Source organism: Rana temporaria, chromosome 5 (assembly GCF_905171775.1).
Source record: "Rana temporaria chromosome 5, aRanTem1.1, whole genome shotgun sequence".
NCBI classification, from domain to species: Eukaryota; Metazoa; Chordata; class Amphibia; order Anura; family Ranidae; genus Rana; species Rana temporaria.
The window spans coordinates 60,188,260-60,205,146 of NC_053493.1; the positions used below are offsets into that span (position 1 = coordinate 60,188,260).

Consider the following 16,887-nt stretch of genomic DNA (forward strand, 5'->3'; position numbering starts at 1 on the left):
GTAGCCAGATGCTTGGCTGAGAATGGAAAGTGAGGGAAACACTGGCTGCAGCTGCTCTCCTGTTGTGCTGAATTGGTTAACAGCCATATAAGCAAGAGGAGGGAGCTGCTGAGCAAGAAGTGTTCAATAGACTGAGTCAGGCATCACTGTGGGAACTGTAGTCCAAAGGGGAGAGACTCTACTGTCATCAAAAGCTTTTCATCAAAAGCTTTTGAACTGCATTTCCCAGAGAGAGATTGCCTGGAGGAGGGGAAAGAGCTGCATTTTCTCAGGCTCTACAGGACACAGCGTTCTCTTGCCATGAGGGAGTCCGGAGAGTGCACATCCCTGTCCAGTGTGCACCACTACTGTTGCATAATGACATCCTGAGCAAGGTCCAGAGTGCTGAGTTCATGGTTGCCGACAGCCAGAGTCATCTGGTTGCACAGCAAAGAATGGACTAATATGGTGAGTTGAAATATCACTGGGACTGGTGTGCTGCTGATGTGTGTAAGGAACCTTGAATCAGACTGAGACAGATATGCAGTAAAAAATCACACCTTTTAATGTAATGATAAAAAATGTTACAGATCAGTAAACGTAGTCAAAATATAAGCCAGGGACCAGAAGCCAAAGCGGGTGGTCAGACAAGCTAGTAATCAGGAAACTAGAGACCAGCATAGTCGGAGGCAGAAGAACAGGATCAGGAACCAGAAGGGACTTCAGCCGGGCAAAGTCTTTCACAGGAAACACAGCAGAGAAACTCCAGATATGTTGACCAGGCAAAGGCAGGAAAAGAATGAACAATGCTGTTTAAATAGCTAGAAAAGGCTGGCTGTAGGCGGGACTGACAAGCAGATAATGATAACCAGGTGAGCCACTGAGGAATCAATGAATGTTGACAATTATTTGATAGCTGAGCAGCCTGAGCACAGAGAAGAGAGCCCAGCCCTGACACTGTGGGAATTTACTATCGGATGCTAGAGAGACTGAGCTCTTTTACAAACTGATCTACAGCCATCTAGCAGCCTTATTGCTGCTCCCTGGCTTGACTGGGACTATTCTCATGTGCACCAATGGTACAACTGTGTCCCAACACTAGCTGGCTGAAGAGTTAAAACTAATGACTGTTCTTTTACAGCTGTTACACAGATATCAATGTCAGGCTAGGAGCAGATAACAGTTCAGGTGTGCTAAGTAAACAGTTCAAGAACAAGAGCACATACCATGAGCAGGTCTGAGATGAGCTGGGACTTGTAGTTCACCGCTGCAGATGAAGGTGGACGTTTAGCTGGTGCTTGTGGTTCACTGCTGCAGATGGATGTTTGCTGGTGTTTGTAGTTCACCGCTGCAGATGGATGTTTGCTGGTGTTTGTAGTTCACCGCTGCAGATGGATGTACTAGAGAAGAATCAGGCAAAGCGTAGTCTAGGCAAGCTGGGTCCTACACAGGTAGATCAGAGTTCAAACCGTACCGAATCAGAAGCGAACAAACAGGGTCAAACGAGCCGGGTCATACACGAAATACACAGAGCAGAATGTCAGGCTGATTCACACAGTGGCAAACAAGGTAACTCTATCACGAGCACTGATTGGATGATGATACAGGTGATTTAAAGGTGAGCTGACCAATCACTGTTGTTTCTCAGGCCAAGGCTGTGTCAGTTGAGTTGTGCTGGGTCCTAAAGGAATCCTAGTACTGACAATCTTCACCTATTGCTTATGCTAAGAGATACCTCTCAGGGGACTTTGCACGATATTCTAGCTGTTCTCCTACTAGTTATTGTATTTGTACACATATTGCAGTTAATGCTTATATGCACTGTTTATTGCTGACTTTGCCGATGTATGTGTTGATTCCAGTCTATTGGTATAGAACTCTATTCTAGGTTACCTTGGCATAGTGATTATCCTGTGTCTGAACCTTCCATCTTTTACATACCTATATTTTAAACCTACCTTTATTTTAGGAAACAGTGTTTAAATTTGGTCTAGATCCATAGCAATAAATGCAAGTTCTTTTTGAAATGTTTTTCCCTTTTACTGCAGGAAAAGGGACAAGTGTGGCTATTTTGACACAATCAATATACAGTACACTTGTGTTGCTGTACAGAGCAAAGAAACTGTAGTGTTTGACTTCACAATCGTTAACAGTAATGCTTTGTATGTGAGATGAGAAGAGTTCCACATTCTCATAAATAGTTTGGTTTGTTTGATATATGTTGCCCTTTGTATGTTGCAAATTTACCAAATTTTTCTTTATACTGTCTGTTTTACTTCAGGTTTTGGGTCTTTTGTAGAGAAGACAGTCATGCCATATATTAGTACTACTCCTGCTAAACTCATAAACCCGTGCACCGCCGAACAGCAATGTACCAGTCCGTTCAGTTACAAGAATGTACTCAGCCTCACAAGTAATGGAAACCTTTTCAATGACCTAGTAGGCAAGCAGCAGATCTCTGGTAATTTGGATTCCCCAGAAGGTGGATTTGATGCCATCATGCAAGTCGCTGTGTGTGGTGTAAGTAGTGAAGAGACTGTATAGTGCATATTGGAACCATCTATTTCCGCACTTACAAGTGTTTTATAAAGATAACTCACCACTATGTCACACATAATGCTTTAGTTAAAAATGTTTTAATGATAAGCCTACTTAAATGCTTTCAACCCTTCCTACTGCGGAAGTGTGTGTAAACCATAACATTGGACTGCTCTTACTTGCTCCCTTTTGAGTACTATACCATTGAAATAATTTTAAATCTATTATTATTAATATTATTTAAATCTATTGGGATAAAAACACGGAATGATAATAGTCCTTAAAAAAATTCCCCTATTCTAGGAAAAGATAAACACATTTTTTATGTTTTTAGATTACCGTTTATACTCGAGTATAAGCCGACCAGAATATAAGCCGACTGACCTAATTTTACCACAAAAAATGGGACAACTTATTGACTCGAGTATAAGCCTAGGGTGTCCATCTGCATGCCTCACTGTGCCTCACTTTGCCTCACTGTGTCCATGTGCATGCCTCACTATGCCCATGCCTCACTGTGCCCATGCCTCACTATGTCCATGCCGGTACCGGGTCCCCAAAGTTCGGGAGATCAAGCGCAAAAAGGTGACTCGAGTATAAGCCGAGGGGGGCATTTCAGCACAAAAAAATTTGCTGAAAAACTCGGCTTACACTCGAGTATATACGGTAAATGATTTATGATCTTGGAACAATGCCTGTGATATATAAATTATCCAAAAGTATATTTAAGTAAATAAAACCATAATGGAGGTTGGAGAAGGAGGGGGGGGGAAGGGGAGAGGAATCCATGGGATGTGTGTTGAATACATGTATGGAAACATCCAGGTCCATGTATCACAATTTCTGGGGGAATGTCATTGCATAGAATGTTCAATTTTGCTGTATTTTGACATAGTTATTAAAAGTTTGTTATTCTATTTAGATGACCCTAATTAAAAGTCTGTATTGATAGCTCCTGATGAAGAGAACCATGTCTAAGAAATGTGTTGATCTGTAAAGACTATCATGTGCAATTACTGCAGTATTTGGGATTGATTGTTTTACAATTGTATTTTATTATAAAAAAAGAAGATGACAATGGGGGCAGGGGGACTTTATATGAAACATCACACTAAGGCAGAATGAGTCAGTCAATATATGGTAAATAGATAATTTAATAACATTAATTGTGAGCAAAGAATGATATATATTAAATCAATAAATATGATACAGAGTAAAGTAAAATATGATTGGTAAATCACATCATAAAATAAAATGTTGCATAATGAACAGAGCAGCATATGATTAACATTGATATCAGCATTATACCCAAAATAAATGCAATATGGTATTATATTAAATAAATTGATTAAGTAATTTAAACCCATGATTGCTACATGATTGCTGTGATATGACATCAAATATAAAAGCTCAACACGTTTCGTGGAGTAGTATCCACTCATCAGGAGCAGCTGTTTGGGGACACCTAAAATATATAATATATTCTTAATTAATGGTAATTAATTAAGGCAGGGAGAGAGGGAACACCACCTGTAATCCAATCACTTATACCTGTAGGTAATTGTAAATTGTAAAATAATATGAATATTGGAGGTAGCTGAGGCGGTAGAAGTGCGGTGGCTAGGCAGTCCAAATGAAAGGTGAAAAAATGATGCACAAAGAAAATCCCTGTTCCAATGCTATTGGTGAATAGGAGCCCGGAGGGGCATCTGAAACAAATCTTACATAACAAGCATGGGGGTGATGTGCTAAGGTAGAAAGAGAGAAGGATGAAGGGGTTAGATCAGGGGTGCCCAACCTTTTGAATAACGAGGGCCACTTAAGCAACTTGGTAACCAATCGCGGGCCACAAAGAGCTATAGGCCCTCCGAACTGCCCAGATGGAAGGGGACGAATTCCCTTCTGTTTTTGGGATTGGAGGTAGGCGGGCCTAAATGGATGGCTGTCACTCTATAGAGGTGAATTGAGGGTCCCATTTGGTCGGGCTGATCGTGTGAGAGGGGCCTAAAACTGCTTTTTACACTAATGTGCTGCGGTCTACCCACACCGTGAGTGCAGCAAAGTGCACCTGTGTCTATCCTGCGGGTTAGCTGAACTTTGTTATAGACTCCCCCTGTGGCAAAGCCGGCGCTGTAGAGAAAAAAAATCAGCTTATGGGGCTCTGGTCCACAGCCGCTTTCTTCCACTACCACCAGCTTCATTAACAACACTGATGCTGTGGCATGGCTGGTCGGCAACCTGCGATCTGGGCTTGCCAACCCACTATGCCAGAACAGAAGGTCGCGGGCCACATCAGAGGGCTCCGTGGGCCACATGTGGCCCCGGCCACTGGTTGGCCACCCCTGGGTTAGATGAAGGTGAAAAATAAGTGAATAGGAGAACACTCTAGTGTGAAAGCAATGAATGGAAAGATGTAGACTATAGACAATTGTAAATAACAAAGACACCACGGCAAAGCATTGCCTGAGTCTGGTGGTGAGGAATAACAAAATTGGTATGAAAGTGCCAATATAAATGAAGAGGTGAATACCGTAGGATAAAGTGAGGAATGACCCACCCGCTAGCACAGCCCCGCCAATGTCGCACTCGGTACGAGATGAAAACAAGCAAACGCAATGAAGCGACCAGTGCCCATATGTAGGCGCCCCATGCCTCCATCATATTGCACGCACATGGCAGTAATCAGACGTCAGCACGTGGCGTCAGGGAGACGCCGATCGTGCGGACGCAGGGGGGCGTGGCGTTGACGCGCCGCGAGTGCAAGCCCCCAGCCACGACTAATAAGGCAAGGGAGTGAGGGATAACCACGTTTTTTTTTTCTTTTCAAATGTATTTTATTATAGTCTGTTGTTGTATGGACTAATATTGTCTAATTTTAAATGAATTAAATAAATGGTATATTTTTTATAAAAAATGCTGTGCCTCAAAAGTCATACATTTATTCCTTACTATATAAAAGAATGGTACTGTACTCGTATGTACTGTCATGCGTCCTAGCCTTATAGCACAGTCATGGTGGCATTGCCACACACACAGACACACACAGACAATTATGACACAATTTCATGTTTCTATAATCATTTGAGCATTGCATTTTTCTGCCATGAAAACATGTCCTTCATGTTGTAGTGTTTTATTTTAGGATCACATTGGATGGAGGAATGTCACACGCTTGTTGGTGTTTTCTACGGATGCTGGCTTCCATTTTGCTGGTGATGGCAAGTTAGGAGGAATCGTTCTGCCAAATGATGGAAAATGTCACATGCAAGACAATATGTACACAATGAGCCATTATTATGTGAGTCTGCAAATGTCTTTGTGCTTTTTGATGATTTTTTTAAATATGTTTAAAATTGTAAATCTAAGAAAAATTGGGTGTATGTGTTATTGCTCTGTATCCAAAGATATAATTAATTGTTAATTTAGCTAATGCCGCTGTTTTTTTTTTTAAAGGCATATAAACACTAATCCTTCACATTAACCACTTGACCCCTGGAAGATTTACCCCCCTTCATGACCAGGCCATTTTTGGGGATACGGCAATGCTTTACTTTAACCTCTTGAAGACTGCCCTACATACATTTACTGTGGCAAGGTGGCCCTTTGATTAAAATGACAAACCTTTAATTTCTTTGTAGGTGGGCAAACTGACAAAATCTGCAGGGGATAAAATCATTATTTTCTCCACTGTATAATGCTATTAATTTACAGACCACATTCCACATCAGTCCCTACCCCAAAGGAGCTTACAATCCAATGCCCCGTACACACAATTGATTTTCCCGGCGGTAAAAAGTCTTCTGGGAAAACTGAGGGAACCGGCTCGGCAGCTTTTTCCCCCTACACATGGCCAGTTTTCCTGGCAGGAAAACTGCGGTGAGAGCTTTGGCTGGGAATCTCGGCCATGTTTATGCTCCACTGCAGTTTTTCTCATAGGAAAACTGCTGGGAAAAAGACCGCCGGGAATCCCAGCAGGAAAAAAGAAAACATGTTCTCATTTTTCCCGCCGGGATTCCCAGGGGTTTTCCTGACAGAGAAACTGCCATTGAGCATAAACACGGTCAGTTTTCCCGGCCAAAAGCTGTCATGGCAGTTTTCCCGATGAGAAAACTGGTCGTGTGTACGAGGCATAAGGTCCCTAACTCACATTTATACATACTAGGGCCAATTTAGACAGGATCCAATTAACCTACCAGCATGTCTTTAGAGTGTGGGAGGAAACCAGAGTACCCAGAGGAAACCCACACAAGCACAGGGAGAACGTGCAAACTCCAGGCAGGTAGTACTATGGTTGAAATTTGGACCAATGACCCTAGTGCTGCTAGGCAAAAGTGCTAACCACTTAGCCACTGTGCTGCCCTAGACTTATTATGGTGCTCAAAATTGTTGGCATAATCTTATTGCCTACCATATTATGGTCATGAATCACTGATATCTAGGTCTGTGGTGGAAGAAAGAGGGAGAACAGTTAAGATACTTCTAGAACGGATCTTAGCAGACAACTTAAAACATAAATCTAGAATCTCTAAATTCTAGAGCCTTCAAGATCAGTCTGCTTGCAGAATTTCCTGTACAGATAATAGGTATAGTGATAGATTTCTGATCCAACCAAAATATACACTGATCAGCCATAACATTATGACCACCCACCATATCCAGGGCTGGACTGGGACAAAAATTTGGCCCTGGACTTCATCCAGACTGGCCCACTTTGACAGGTCTCTCCCACTGCGGCAGGACAACTCCCGAACCCCCTCGGCCACCCAAGCCCCCTCTCCCCCTTCACTAGCCACTAGCCGTTTTACTTTATTAGAGTAGAACAGCTGGTACTGATACTCTTATAGGCAGTATCAGTGGGGAAGCTAGACATTATTTCCCCCGGGGCAAAGAATCAGTTTGGTGCCCCCCCTTATGGGACAAGATTAGGCAAAAGTGAGAAACTCCCAGGCCATAGCTGTTGAATCAGCTGTTTGTCCCCTCCCCCATGCTCCTCTGTCATCCCCCCCTGCTCCTCTGGTCCTCCCCCTGCTTCTTTGTTCCCCCCAGGTGAGCGCTGTGGGCAGGGAGAGGAGGTGAGCGCTGCGGGAAGAGCAGCAGAAGGGGCGGCGGGCCGCTGTCACTGAAGCCGGCCCACTGAGCCATCGGCCCACTGGGAAACTTCCTGTTGTCCCAATGCCCAGTCCATCCCTGACCATATCCAGTTGCGGCATGGATGCCACTAGACCTCTGAAAGCATTCTGTTGTAACTGGCACTAAGCAGACACTTTAAGTCCTATAAGTTGTGAGGTGGGGCCTCCATGGATCGGATCAGAGTTATTTTTCCTGTACATTCCACAGATGTCCAATTGGACTGAAATTTGGAGAATTTGAAAGTCAACACCCTGAACTCATTGTTGTTCTCCTCAAACCATTTTTGAATTTATCAGACCTGGCCACCTTTTTCTATTGCTTTAAGGTCCAGTTCTGATGCTCACGTGTCCATTGTAGGAAGATTTTTTTGTGGACACGGGTCAGTATGAGCACTCTGAACAGTCTGCAGCTAAACACAAATTGTGATACACTCGGTGTTCTGAAACCTTTCTATTGGAACCAACATGAACTTTCTTCTAGCAATTCGAGCTACAGTAGCTCTACTATTGTATCACACTACATGGACCAGCCTTTGTTCCCTACGTGCTTGGCAGGGCAGCCATCACAAATTTTAACCCCTTACACAGCTTTAGTCAGGGCCCCCCAGGAGCCGGGAACCGGGGGCCCTCTACTCTCTCCTGCTGCGAGATGATAAGCGGGGGGGGGGGGGGGTTGTGGTAACGAAAGCGTCATCTCTTTTCTTCTCTCTCCTGCCGCGAGATGATAAGCGGGATGGAGGGGGTTGGTGCTGATGTCAAAGTCATAAAAAAACAGGGGGTGGGGGGGGGCGAGTGGATCCCTGCCGCGAGTTGCTAAAGGGTGGGGTCAGATGAAAAAATAAATAAAAAATGGGGGGCCCACCTGGCCCCTGGGGACCATTGGACCCCTTGCAGGTGTAATGCCTGTACCCCCCTAATGGCGGCCCTGATCCTTGGCCAGTCATGCCCCTGTCAGCGGTAATCTACTTTTTCTTCCTTGGACCACTTTTGGTATGTCCTGACCACTGCAGACTGGGAACAACCCACAACAGTTTTGGAGTTGTGCTGACCGAGGCGTCTAGCCATTACAATTTGGCTCTTATCAAAGTCACCCAAATCCATACACTTGCCCATTTTTCTGCTTTCAAAACATCAACTTCAGAGACAATATGTTCACTTGCTTCCTAAATCCCCCTTCTTCTAGGTTCCATTGTAACAAGATAATCAATGTGATGCATTTTAGCTGTCGATGGTCATAATGTTATGGCTGATCTGATCCGTGTATATACTGTATTTACTTACATTCACAGGACTACCCATCAATCGCTCATTTGGTCCGGAAGCTCAGTGAAAACAACATACAGACAATCTTTGCTGTTACTAAGGATTATCAAGATATTTACAAGGTATGTGGAGTGTGTATGTGTGTTTTTCTTTTTATATCTGGGCTTCGTGTTTGACCATCTCAGACAATTGCCCCACTCAGGGCCGTCTTTACCGCAGGGCAAATGGGGCAGGTGCCCTGGGCCCTGTCACTGTTGGGGGCCCAAAGCAACCCCCTTTAAAAAAAAAAAAAAAATTTTTTTTTTTTTTTTTTAGGGGTCCGGAGGCCCCCAGGGGCCCGGAGGACCCCAGGGCCCCAGATGGCAACCCCCCTTTTTTTTTTTTTTTTTTTTAAATAATAAAAAAAAATTATATATTTTTATTAAAGGGACAATTTTTTAATATATTTTTATTTTATTTTTTATTAAAGGGCCAATTTTTTTTTAGAGGTCTGGGGGTCCCCAGGGGCCCATAGTTCCCCAGGGCCCCGGATGACAACCCCCTTTTTTTAATAAAAAAAAATCGTTATATATATATATATATATATATATATATATATATATGTTTATTATTATTATTATTATTATTATTATTATAGGACCCAGAGGTCCCCAGGGCCCCGGATGGCAACCCCCCTTTTTTTTTTATAAAATTTTTTTTTTTTATATATTTTATTTCTTTATATATATATATATATATATATATATATATATATATATATATATATATATATATATATATATTTTGTTTTATTATTAAAGGGCTCAGAGGTCCCCATGTGGCAAACACCCTTTATCTTTTTTTATAAATGTTTATTTTTTTATGTTTGTTTATATATTTGTTTTATTTATTTATTTTTAATTTAAGGGCCCAGAGGTCCCCAGGGCCCTGGTTTGCAACCCCCCCTTTTTTTTTTTTATAAATGTTTCTTTATATATATTTTTTATTAAAGGGCCCAGAGGTCCCAGATGGCAACCCCCTTTTTTTTGTAATTTATTTTTATTAAAAAAAAAATATTAAAGGGTCCAGAGGTCCCCAGGGCCCCAGATGGCAACCCCCTTTTTAAAATATATTTTATATATATATATATTTTTTATTTCTTTTTTTCTTTTTATTAAAGGGCCCAGAGGTCCCCAGATGGCTACACCCCTTTTTTATATATATTTTTCTTTATTTCTTTTTTTGTAAAGGGCCCCCCGCTTCTAAATTTGCGGCAGCCCCCCCCCTGCTTCTCAATTTCAGGCGGCAGCACCCCCCATCCCAGTTCTCTGCTCCAGGGGGCCCATGCCTGAAGCTGTGTACGTGGCCCCATAATTCCTGATGGCGGCCCTGCCTCCCGTTAAGCCCCTGTGCTGCCCACAAATCAGGCTGAAAATCATCAGCGGCACGCAGCCAGTGGCAGTACTGCTTCCCTTCTCAGTGTTTTAAAATGTACAGCACCCCTGACTTCCCTTTAGACGCGCACTTCTCCCTTCCTGCCACTGGGTGCTGCTTGTATATAAAAGTGAATTAGAATGTGATTTTATAACATCCCCAGTTTGCTCTTCCTGAGGCCGACTTCTTCATGTCCTGCTCCTCAAGGTATGTCACTGTTTGCTAATCTATATTGTAAATTGAAGTTTTCTGTAGAGTGTGCCCAAAGTCTTTATAATATTTGATGATTCACTGCAGGTCTGGTCAGTGTTTTAAAAAGTTCCTCTATTTTACACATGGCATGGCATGGGGTCACAGCACCGTCTGTCCATTCTGCTTTAGCACCATGGGACCCCATGCCATGCCATGTGTAAAATAGAGGAACTCTTTAAATCACAGACCAGACCTGCAGTCCAGGCTGAGTAAAGCCTCAGAGTACATGACATTACTGTCTGTATTTAACTGCTTGATGGGCTTATTTTGGGCCTGGCTGGTTCACATGTATGTGTTTTGGCGGCCCACATTTGCGCAGGCACAGCAGCCCATTCATTTGAATGGGCCGCCATGCCTGCGTTTCCTGCAAAGAAAAGCGCATGCCTCATGTAAAAGGCTGCGCACACGGCACGCCTATGCCCATCAAGCACTGAAATACAGCACTGTCTGTCCATTCTGCTGTCTGCTGTGACTTATCTGCAGTTCCCGCACTGTCAAACTTGCTGCATTTTTAGATGTTTAGGTCACGCTTTTAAAAACACAGTGCGTTTGTGTGTGCAAGAACTGCAGGTAAGTAGCATGGTGCAAAAGCAGAATGGATTTCAAGGCAACTGTATTTTTAAAATGCTGAATGCACCTTTTTTCTGCAGGAAACAAAGGCATGGCAGCCCATTCAAATCAATGGGCTGCTGTACCTGCACAAATGAGGACCGCCAAAACATACATGTGAACCAGCCAGGCCCAAAATAAGCTGGAGGGGGGCCCAAAAAAAATGTTTGCCCTGGGCCCAAATCATATTAAAGACGGCCCTGGCCCCACTAGTATTGTTCTATTTTATAAATAATAATTAAAGTGTTCCTTCTCATTTCTAGGAGCTAGCAAAGCTAATCCCAAAATCAGCTGTTGGAACTTTGTCTTCAGACTCTAATAATGTAATTCAACTAATCATTGATTCCTACAATGTAAGTACACACTCTGTACATTGACTCTGGCTGGTGACCATCACGGCTCCTGTCTGCTTCCTGTTTTTCAAGCTTTGTGGTACTTCTTACGTAAAAATTATTTTGTTTTTATTTTATTTTTTTATATCCAGTCACTGTTTTCAGAGCTTATTCTAGAAAACAGCAAATTACCAGAAGGTGTAACAATCAGTTATAAGTCATTCTGTAAGAATGGAGAGATTGGAACAGGAGAAAATGGAAGGAAATGTTTTAATATCTCTCTGGGAGATCAGGTAAGAATCTGCAGGTTAGTAACTTATGCTGCAAAAAAAAAAAAAAAAAAAAAGCTGTAAAAAAATAAATAAATCAAAAAATCAAAATGTCCCTGCAAAATAATAGCATAATGTGCTACTATGCATAACACATTATGAAATACTTACCTTAAAGCCAAGCCCTCCAAAGGTGTGCTGTCACCACTGAGAGGGCTTCCATCTTCCTTCCGGGTTCGTGGACTCTGGCTGTTTAGTGGCTGGGTCCGCGATAACATCACTCCTGCGCATGCATGCGAGAACCCTCAGTTACGGCATGCTGCTCTGAAAGTCTGGCACACTGGCATCCACCACAAATGCACACCAACCGCAGTGGTCCTCCCAGTCTGTTGCAGGCAGAGCCGGTGCTACCACTAGTCAAACTAGGCAAGCGCCTAGGGCGCACTGCTGCCTAGGGGCGCCCGGCCAAGGGTGTTCCTACTCTCTTCTCTCTGCAACAAGCAACTAAATACCAACATCAGGAGGCATCCAGCGCTCCATTCGTACATAGTGTCAGAGGCAGAGTGGCGGCGGAGGACTGTGTCCCAACTCCTGAATGAATGGAAGCAAGCAAACATTCATTGATGGGTACGAGTAGGCTACATTTATGGGCGCTGGTGAGGCTGCATTGATGGGCACTGGTGAGGCTGCATTTGATGGGCGCTGGTTGGCTACATTGATTGGCGCTGGTGCGGATGCATTTATGGGCGCTGGTGCGGCTGCATTAATGGGCGCTGGTGAGGCTGCATTGTTGGGCGCTGGTAGGCTGCATTGATGGGCACTGGTAGGCTGCATTAATGGGCGCTGGTGAGGCCATATTTGATGGGCACATTCGTACATAGTGTCAGAGGCGCAGTGGCAGTGGAGGACTGTGTCCCAACTCTTGAATGAATGGAAGCAAGCAAACATTCATTGACGGCACGAGTAGGTACATTGATGGGCGCTGGTGAGGCTGCCTTGATGGGCACTGGTAGGCTGCATTGATGAGCGCTGGTGAGGCTGAATTTAATGGGCACTGGTGAGGCTACATTTGATGGGCACTGGTGAGGCTGCATTTGATGGGCACTGGTGAGGCTGCATTTGATGGGTGCTGGTGAGGCTGCATTTGATGGGCGCTGGTGGGTCTGCATTTGATGGACTCTTCATTAAAAAGGTGAGGTATACATGGGCAGGATGGAGGGGGTGGGGTCAGGGATGGAGCCAAGGAGGGCACCAAAATGAGGTTTCGCCTAGGAGGTCAAAAATCCTTGCACCGGCCCTGGTCCCAAGTCTGGTGGAGCAATCTCCTCCCAGCACACAGGGCCTCAAAAGGTTTTGGGGAAGACAATTCCTGATGACCTCAGGACCTTCAGACACAACATTGTACACAGGGGATGGTGGGAACAGTTGTTTCTCCACCTAGTTTCCAATTTGCAACCTCTGTCGAACTTTGGATTTTTCACTAACACCAGGTCCCCTGTTGCAATAATAGTATCTCCAGGGCTGTGTCTTCTGCTATATCTTTTTGTCAATTGAGAACTATCTGCTCAAGAACTATCTACATATTGGTACCAGCAGTCTCGGTGCCCCTGCTCCAGTGTTCACAGAATCCTCAACAGAAAACAATTGAAACACTCACAGACCCTATTGCCCTGAGGGTGGTATGGAGTAAAGTGATACTCACAGATTGCACTCAGGCGACACAGTTCACAGAATACCAGGGACTCAAAGTTAGGGCCTTGATCTGACAGAATTTGTTTGGGGCACCCATATTGCTGTACCACGTTTTTCCAGAACAACTTAGTGGTGGTCACAGCAGTCTGGTCTTTAGCAGGTGCCACAGAAGCAAATTTCGAGAAGTGATCCACGAACACTAATGCTTAGTGAAATTCAAAAATCTCTGAGGTGACAGTGCTCATAGGGGTAGTCTGTTCTGGGGTGGCCTTATGCAAGGTGCAGGAGGTACATTCACGACAGGCTCACTGTACCCATTCTGACAAACTAGGGCAGTAGAAGTATCACCTGATGTGGGCTTCCGTGTGGTCCACCCCAAAATGTCCAATGTCCATGCACCAACCGGCAGATCTGTAAGATGTGCCATTGGGGTACCACAATTTTCAGGATGTCCCGCTTCTCAGTAGGTATGCGAGCATGACAATATAGCACATTGTCTAGGACCTCCAAATTCTCCCACTGCCATAGCAGGACTTTGGTTGTGTTGGGCAATCGCTGACATTCCTGTGAGGTAGGCCTTTGCTGTCTAGCAGAACCACTGTACCTGGAAAATTTCAGGGTCCTTTTGCTGTAGGATGGCCCATGCATACAAGGTGTATACCTCAGCCACCACTGAAGGATGATCTGTGAACTGCACCAGAGGCACACACAAAGGGGAGGCACTCTGGGGCAGAGCAGGGGAAACTTCCAAGTCCTCCTGGCCCTGATCCACATCTCCTTTGTGCTAGGAATTGAGAGAGGGAGTCAGCATGGCCATTGAGTTGTCCTGGCTTGTAGTATAATTTATAATTGAAATGAGCCAGTAGATTGACCCATCTCTTTTCCAAGGCCCACATTTGGCAAACTGCATGTGGGCAAAGGGACTGGTATCGATGTAAACTTAAATTTGAGCTACTGTGAGGTATTTGGCAAAATTTATCACTGATAGCTCAAACCAGGGCTAGAAGCTCCAGTTTGTATCATCTGTAGTTATAGGTGTTCTACCCAGAGGGTTGGAGACTGTGACTTTCATAGGCATTTACTCATTTATATCCTATTCTTGGCAAATACAACAGCTAACCCTTGCTGGCTTCCATCCGTGTAAACCCACAAGGGCTGAGTATAGTCAGCGTAGGCCAAGAGAGGGGCTGACATCAGACTCTGCTTTACGATGTCAAAAGCTTGTTGTTGTGGTTCATGCCACTGGGCCTGGATGGAAGGTTAAGTCTGCCCTTTTTGCTCAGAAGACTGCCGCTCTGCAGATTGGTGAGATGCGCTACAATGTGGGAGAATTTATGGATAAAATGTCTGTTGTACCATACCAGTCCCAAGAAGGAATGCAGTTCAGACCGTGTCTTTGGGGCGTTCCAATCTTACAAAGCTTGAATCTTAGCAGGGTGAGAAGATAACCCTCCTGCTTCCAAGACATGGGCCAATTGAATTTTCTGTCGCACTAGCTAGTCTTCAGTTTCAACCCGTACTGCGAGAGCGAGTAAACACCTGGTCTAAATGCTGTATGTGGTCTTCAAAGGTTTTAGAAAAGATGATGGTATCATCCAGGTAGCTCAGTACTGTTTCAAAGTTGTAATCCCACAGACAGCTCTCCATCAGTCCTATGAATTGGTCCCGTAATAGCTTATACGGAGTGCCTATATCACCACACCCCCAGATCACCAGATCCTTTTTATCCAGCTGTTTCCATGTTTTTTTGTAGAGCTACAGCAAAGTGAGTAGGGCTCACATGATCCTGACAATACACTATTGACTTTGAAAATGCGCACCAACCGCAGTGAGACAGTACTATTTATTAGCATTGCCCTCACTAAAGATGGCCGCAGAGGTCAGCCTGGGCAGCTGCGTCAAATTGGACTGCTACTCCCCTAATGACACATACAGGGGCTTCAGAGGAACAAAGCTCCTCTCAACCTCCATGCCCCTCTGCACAGTGGCCAGATGAACAGTGCCACCTACAGCAGAGAGGACAAACTGAACCTGCCTACAACAGTGTGGTATTTGGACAATTTTGCATTGTTTGGAAACATGGCATAAGCTGAAATATATGTTTTTCTTTTAGGTTGAATTTGAGATCACTATAACTGCTCACAAGTGCCCCAAAAAGGACCAAACAGAGACCATTAAAATTAAACCATTGGGATTTACTGAAGAAGTTGAGATTCTTCTGAAATTTATCTGTGAATGTGATTGTCAACAGTTTGGAACCCCCGATAGCCCAAAATGTCATTTTGGGAATGGTACATTTGAATGTGGAGCCTGCAGGTACTTTTTTTTTGTCTGTTCTTTATCTACAGTACGTGATGTAACGTTGTTGATCCACACACAATAATATAAATTTTATATTCATATGTGTTATGTGCGCTTTGGGGGAGGGAGTATCAGACTCTGTGATTGCTGATTACCAAGTATTTGCCTTCATACTTGTCTGGGCACAATAAATAACATATGCAGCACATGTTTGCAAAAACAAAAAGAAAAGAAATGAGGGCGCACCGATCTAGTGCATTACCACTTAAATTTTTTATTAAAAACAGAATAAAAAGCAATAGTCCTACTCACAAGGAAAATTGAGTAAGCGCTTTTCAGACAGCTGGATTGGACCTTGCGGCACCTACCAGTAGAACCTCAAACATCTGGACGGCTGATGCGTTTCTGGGACGTACCCCCTTCTTCAAAGCCTAAATGGACCATTTAGGCTTTACTCAATTTTCCTTGTGAGTAGGACTATTGCTTTTTATTCTGTTTTTATAAACATTTTAAGTGGTAATGCACTAGGTCGGTGCGCCCTCCTTTCTTTTCTTTTTGTTTTAGCCATACGAACACCCTTTTGTTCTGTGGAGGGCTGCAAGACTTTAGACTTTGCCATTTGACTATACTGCTGTACCCGGTTTTGGCGAAACACCAGAGCGCAGGAGTTTTTTTGTGTTATTGCACATCTTTGCAACACATGCACATTCCCCCCATATTTTACATCTTTAACGACTAGAGCTCTGCAAGAATTTACCCTCTTCACGACCAGGCCATTTTTTGATATTCGGCAGTTTGCTAATTTAACTGGTAATTAGGTGGTCATGCAATGCTGTACCCAAATTAAATGTATATAATTTTTTTTACACAAATACAGTAGAGCTTTCTTTTGATGGTATTTGATCAGCAGGTTCCAGTCATGAATCATTGGCCGGGACTTGCTGACAGGCTCCCGCTGTGTACAATCACATGCGTGCCCTAAACTCGGAGGTAGGCAGTGATCTATGGGTATGTTGCTTTGCCTACAGCAGCTGCTCGCCCACAGTACAATGCAGGGCGGCAGTCAGAAAGTGATTAAAATGCTTAAAGGGCTTGTATGGGTTTGCTTTT

General features: G+C 43.8%; 1 protein-coding gene across 1 annotated transcript in view; it reads left to right on the plus strand.

Moving 5' to 3' along the window:
* The window catches only part of LOC120940053 (integrin beta-1-A-like), a 76,478-nt gene that overhangs the window by 24,075 nt on the left and 35,516 nt on the right, over nt 1-16,887 (plus strand). The window contains exons 6-11 of the mRNA XM_040352634.1: nt 2,261-2,499; nt 5,660-5,815; nt 8,936-9,031; nt 11,447-11,536; nt 11,668-11,808; nt 15,590-15,792. Of these exons, the coding sequence (XP_040208568.1) occupies nt 2,261-2,499; nt 5,660-5,815; nt 8,936-9,031; nt 11,447-11,536; nt 11,668-11,808; nt 15,590-15,792 (925 nt within the window). The remainder of the gene's footprint in view (nt 1-2,260; nt 2,500-5,659; nt 5,816-8,935; nt 9,032-11,446; nt 11,537-11,667; nt 11,809-15,589; nt 15,793-16,887) is intronic.